We start from the raw sequence: 6,000 nt of genomic DNA, 5'->3' as shown, positions 1-6,000 counted from the left end.
CACCAGGGCACTTTGCTGCATGGGACGTAATCCCTGCGAGGCTGTCGTTTAGGGCGGCTGTTGAATTACTGTTGCCAAAAAGCAGGGATGCGCAGCATCGTGCACAACGGCTCACATTCCCAAGTTCTTGCGACTTTAGAGCGCACATTTCATGGTTTTTCCGAAAGTGTTTGTCACATTCCAAAACTTAACAAGCATTTGATCTCAGTTTCCAGTGTCGTTCCATTTTTGGAATGATTTTTGTGCTGGTTTTTGAACATTCCTCCGTTGGAGTGTGTATGTAGTTACAGCTGTAGTATTTTATAATTAGGGTTGTCAAATGACTCAAAATTTTAAGCGGATTTATCACAGTTTTCAAATGACTTGATTAGAGCTGCAACAATTAATCGATTGATTGATAATTAATCAATTATCCACTTAATCGAGAGCTATTTTGGTATTTGATTAATCATTTTTGATTTCCAAAATGTAAATATCCTTTGATTTCAGTCTCTCAAATGTGAATATTCTTTCATTTCCCGAGTCATCCATGAAAGCAGAGCTATTTGTTGTGTTTGTGTTTGAGGCAAAACAAACAAACTTTGGAAAACAATGACTGACATTTTTACCTCTTTTCCGATATGTTGCGGACCAAAATAGTAACTGTTTGTGTTTGGTTCATATTGATTTGGTTCGTTCAGGGCCTAACTGATTACTCGATTCATCGAAACAACAAGCTTCAGATTAGTCGCCTAAGAAAATAATGGTTGCTTGCAATCCTGGAATTAATCATGACTAATCACCGCGTGCAACTACGGTATGTGGGAAATGTGCCCAATTTGACTGTATTTTCTGAACAAACGGTTACATGACAGGACAGCATTATATATATTTGTATGTGTTAACAGCTCCAAACGAACACCTGGTCTCTTTAATAACAGCCGAACATGTGAATCACACTTTAACTGTCTTATTATGAGCAGTGAGGGGTTGCGTTCAAAGTCAGTTTATTATATGACAATTTTGTAGGCACACTTTCAATGCATGCGCCATCTTTGAGTATCTCCATTTTTTCATGAATGAAGCTGCGGTCACCCTACCCGACGGCGTGCGAGAGGATGTTGCTTGCTTGCTCTGTCAGGACTGTTAAAAAAAAAAAGTCAGATATCACAAATGGCTCCAACTCCTCCCACAGCAACATGGGAGCGAGATTAGGAGCACAGACAGGAAACAGGAACAAGACGTATGACGGAGCTCTGACAATCACACACTACAGGATGGACAAAGGTGCTAATAAACCCTTTCTATCAATATATGACAAAAAAGGGGGGCGGCTGGGGGGGGTTGTTATTGTGGCAAACATCTGGCGCCGTACGCTGAAAGGAAGCCACACGGCCTATAAGTCCGTCAGCACCTTACACAAACAAAACATAGTGAGGGAAACAGTGCAGGAAAAGGAGCTCTTTTGAGTCCCAAACAAAAGAGATCAAGCTCGGCTGCCAACGCAGACAGGCACCACACCTTGGCAATGATGCGGCGCACAATCAAAGGAACCGGCGTCATCGCTGGAGTCCTGTTTTGAAAGGATATCTTAAAAAACATTTAAATATATGTGTCATTACGGAACACAATTGCAGCCTTTGATATACGGCTTGTTGTCATTCACACGTACTTATGGCTGTTTGTTTCCACACCGTTTCCTGCAGTGAAAGACGAATTATTTGTAGCTGATCAAATGCACGTTACTGTACAAACAAATTGTGTAACATGTCGACAGATGGGGGGGGGGGGACTGTCTGTTGTAATAGCTTTAATGCATTTTGATTAAATATATTGTTACATTAACAACATCAAACGCATTTTGTAAAATATCTTTTTCATCACGAGATATCAGAGCTGACGTGAATTGTGTGTGCCACACATCATTTGCCGGCCCCCGGAATGAGCGTGGCTGAGAAGCTCCAGCAGAGGGGGCTGCCTACTGCAATCATATGCTGATTAATTGAGCCTGATTCTCCCCATGCTGGGAACATAAGTTGTCCCACACTGGAGGCTGCATGTCGGTATGTGGCTAAAGGTCACAGGGCTCCTTCCAAGTCACCTTTTAGCAAGAGGTAGCCCTTCACATCACATTTGATGGATATAAAGAAAAGCGTGAGTTCCTGATTATCCCTCATCAAGCCTATATCAAACTAGGTTATGTCCATTTTTATTAATTGTGCATGTTGCTCTCTAATTAGCTAATGAGAGACAAAAAGCAGGTTTCGAGCAGGAAAATGCAAATGGCTCTTAGAAAATAGCACAAAAAAGTAAATGGCAAGGCTGAGAATCATCCTTCATTGAAATGTCAGAGATAAATGGCTCAAATGTCACATCAATTAAAACGGGGGACAGTTAGTAGTTCATTAAAGAGGGAGCCATATTGCACCGTCGGGTACCGTTGCCAACCCTTACTATCTGGGGCAGACTGGCAGCGGGTCCAGATGGCACAGAAATCCTCACAGATTTCAAAATGGTCTCTGCAGGGGTGGCGTTTTCTCCCCCTACCCTCCACCCTCCTTCTCCCACCCTCGCCGCTGAGACGGGGTGTGGGCCACCGGCCCACGCCGGCCTGCACATTCCAAACCGAGCTGAAAAGCAGCACTCAAATGAAAATAAAGCTGCAGACGGACAAAAGGCATTTTTAAACAATGCAAGACGGATGCAGTGCACATAATGGCTGAAATATTTGCTAAAAGTTAAACGTATGACTGCTCCGGGGGACGTAAGAAAAGGCCCTCCACGTTGAATCGCACAATACGATGAGGGTGCGCTGCCTTGTGTGTTGTTTATAGTGGCATGCTGAATGTATTAGTTTGTAGTGCATGCATGCATTCACGCTGGTATTTTTTTTATTCACAAGCATTATGCCCAGGACCCCCATAGACCACAACAGCTCACATGAGACAGGAGAAATGGATAAATGTCTTAGCTGTAAGTGGAAATATAACATGTCTAAAATGAATTTGGATACATGCGTAATGATATTTCTTCTGTAAAACTATCAAGCAAATCAAATATCTAAATCATTACAATGACAGTGTGTGCTGGGACCCCCACCCGCCTTGCAAGACGCCAAATCCCAACTTGAGACCCATTAGCCACATTCGATAAGCCTAGTGTTTGTCTCCTGGCAGGGGGCGGGCTTTAGAGCGTATAGTGACCAATCACAGAGCGATGGCGGACTATGCCTCTTGTGATTGGTCGCGCGTGGAGAAACAGGAAGAGACGAGCACCGAGTGGGGAATTGTGTCGCATGGAAGCTGCATGGATCTTCTGTACGTCACCGCAAGGGTTTGTTTTATGTTGCTCAAGCCGGACATTATTCGCACTCCGAACATTTGTCGGGAAGGATGTTTTTCGTCAAATACCGTAGTGCTACCGACAAGCTACAAACGCTAGCATAGCATTGTCAGGTCGTCGCAAACGAGAAGTTGCGTGAAGCTTAAAAGAAAGTCAGACACATGTTGCGTTCGATTAGTCAACGCAGCGTTTGACCGCCAGCTCTTCTTAAAGATGGACGAGCAGCATAACAATACAAGCTGCCTTTTGTTTGCCGTGAAGAGATGGGTGAACAAACATGCATTAGTATTAGTCTGCTGCACGGCGAGCAAATGTGATGGCTTTATTTTTAATCAGAGTAGACTATTAGCAAGGACATAATTGCCAAAGTCCATTATTCTTTCTCCCCCACCCCTCCTTTTCTGTGGGGTCTATTAGCTGCTTGCTAAATGGCAGGCAGTCTGCTCAGTGCTTTATCCAAAGTGCACTGTAGTATTGTTTGCCTCAGAAAATGTTCTCGCCTTTTATTGTCAGTGCAGGCAAACCCCCTGTGAGAGCTGCAAGAAGAGGAGAAACAAGAAAGTTGAGGCACACACACACTGTTGTGATCGCATACCATGACAGATATGTGTGTGTGTTTGGGGGGGGGCTCAGTGAAATAATGCATTGCTTCTTTATTTTGTAACGTGTACAGTTAGAAAGTACATGCAGAACGATTCATCCTCGCATAGATGCACCTGCAAAAAAGTTGATTTCATCAAACTAGCAGAAAACTAAAATATAAATAGCATTTATTGCATTAAAAAATAGAGTGCCATAATCCAGGTGAGTTATGAAGGAAGTAATAAGTGAATTGTGGATTTTAGAAACTTTATAAATAAAGCACGGAAAGGTCTCCTTGGTTAAAGCTCCTTCAATCAATATGACCTTTATTTGTCATTACCCCCATCCTTCAAAAAAAAAAAAAAAAACCTCACATATAACGTAGTCAATCATCTCCGCTTCCCCCCTCAAAGTAAAAATAAAAAAGGAACTGCTGTCTGGTTATTGCCAGTATCCATCTCAGTCGTCAGAAAAGCTGCACGTTTTTGCTGTTGTTAAGGGCTGGAAACCCCGGAATCCCATCGGAGTTGCACCCTAAGGAACAAATTTAATGCTAGAAAAACATCCCGGCCATCAACCAAAAATGACGGATTGAAAATAATGTCGAGCTATCTTGGGAATCCCCCACCAGACAAGGGAACAGACTGCATTGTTTTTCTCATTTATGTGATATATAGAAGAGAAAGAGGGGGGAAAAATGGGCGATTTATTGGTTAGATAGGCGTATTCTTTCCCATGCACCCAAGAAATATTGGATTGTAATGTCGGGATCAAGCCACATCATGACACTGTTTGGAGGCAAGGTGTTCAAACATGTAAGCCATCATCTTGCTGGCGGCCCGCTAGCTTTCCAATAGATCACGCCATGCAAATGCGGGTGGGAAATTGTGGGAAGTCGCCACGCGAATATGTCCGTGACGGAGGTGTAAATTGTGCTTCCTTAGCAGGGCAAAGGAGATGAGGGAGCAGAAGGAGAGCCGCTGCACTCCGAAGACCGTCTCCTTGCTGAGTCCCCTGGGGAAGATCCAAGTCAGCGGATGTGAGAATGGTGTGCACACCATCCAGATCCTAATGGATGTCGCACCTGCTGAAAGGTACTGTACGACAGCCGGCCCGCTGACGTGATAAACAAAGGTGTGAAATTTACAGGCAGACAGTATCCACTCCCCGTGATGGAGTGGCGCCATCCCTCATCACGAGCATCGGCCTTTTTGTCGATCCCATAAGAAATATCCAGCAGGAAAGTTGGGGCAAATATGATCCAGCGCCAGAAATATGACGGCCAGTTGGGCTTGGAATGAGATTTTGTGAAACTGATATACAGTTTGTCATAGCGTGTCGTGTGCCGTTACAAAAGGCACAATGTTGGCACTAATCAAAGATCATCTATGTGTGTGTGTGTGTGTGTGTGTGTGTGTGGGGGGGGGGGGGGGGGGGGGTTATGGAACTGCTGCATAAACGCTAGTCAGAGATCCTCTGGCAGGTGGTGTGTTTCGTACCTTTGTGCCTTCAGTGGGGTTCGTAAGTGACCTAATCCACCTCTTCCGTCACAATTACACAAAGCATCCATCATATGCAAAAATGCACCATGACAATGCATGGCATGACGAATTGGGGTAAATAGCATTATTACTAAAGGCGGTTAAAGCCCTTTATCTTCCAATACGTCGTCTCTGAACAGCCACAACCCCTACACTACAACATCATCTGCAACACTTAAATCAACATTTATCTAATAACATGACAGAAATATTCTAGAAATAAATAAAACATCTCCCAGTCACCACTCACTCGTAAGAACCGGTCTGGAAGTCTTCCAGTGGAAGCGGTGAACAAACCCTTTCCCGGTCAGGAAGCTTCAGAGTTGGCCCACCGCTTCTTACCATGTCTAGCTTGGCCGTCTGCCGTCTGCCGACTCTTCTTCTGTTGTCACACTTGGCTTTTTTTTTTTTTCGCTCTGATCAACCAATCATAGGGCAGAAAAATGCTGACGTTTTGTTAGGCAATCTAAAATCTGATTGCTAAAAGAAACAGCCCCATTGCTAATAGCATTGAAGTGACACCTGCCAGCACTACTGATTCTGAAGGCCCTGGGCA

At 44.0% G+C, this 6,000-nt stretch overlaps 1 protein-coding gene across 7 annotated transcripts in view; it reads left to right on the top strand.

Moving 5' to 3' along the window:
* Positions 1–3,227: 3,227 nt before the first annotated feature.
* mgmt (O-6-methylguanine-DNA methyltransferase) overlaps positions 3,228–6,000 on the top strand; it is a 95,296-nt gene continuing 92,523 nt past the window's right edge. For 3 of the 7 annotated variants that reach the window (XM_054797825.1, XM_054797828.1, XM_054797824.1), the window contains exons 1-2: positions 3,255–3,312; positions 4,848–4,997. In XM_054797825.1, the coding sequence (XP_054653800.1) occupies positions 3,275–3,312; positions 4,848–4,997 (188 nt within the window). In that variant the 5' untranslated portion in view covers positions 3,255–3,274. The other 4 variants (XM_054797829.1, XM_054797830.1, XM_054797827.1 and 1 more) reach the window with 4 other exon arrangements.

This window comes from Dunckerocampus dactyliophorus, chromosome 14, assembly GCF_027744805.1.
Source record: "Dunckerocampus dactyliophorus isolate RoL2022-P2 chromosome 14, RoL_Ddac_1.1, whole genome shotgun sequence".
NCBI classification, from domain to species: domain Eukaryota; kingdom Metazoa; phylum Chordata; class Actinopteri; order Syngnathiformes; family Syngnathidae; genus Dunckerocampus; species Dunckerocampus dactyliophorus.
The sequence above is the reverse complement of the archived record's forward strand: the minus strand, read 5'-3'. Positions and strand labels throughout refer to the sequence as shown.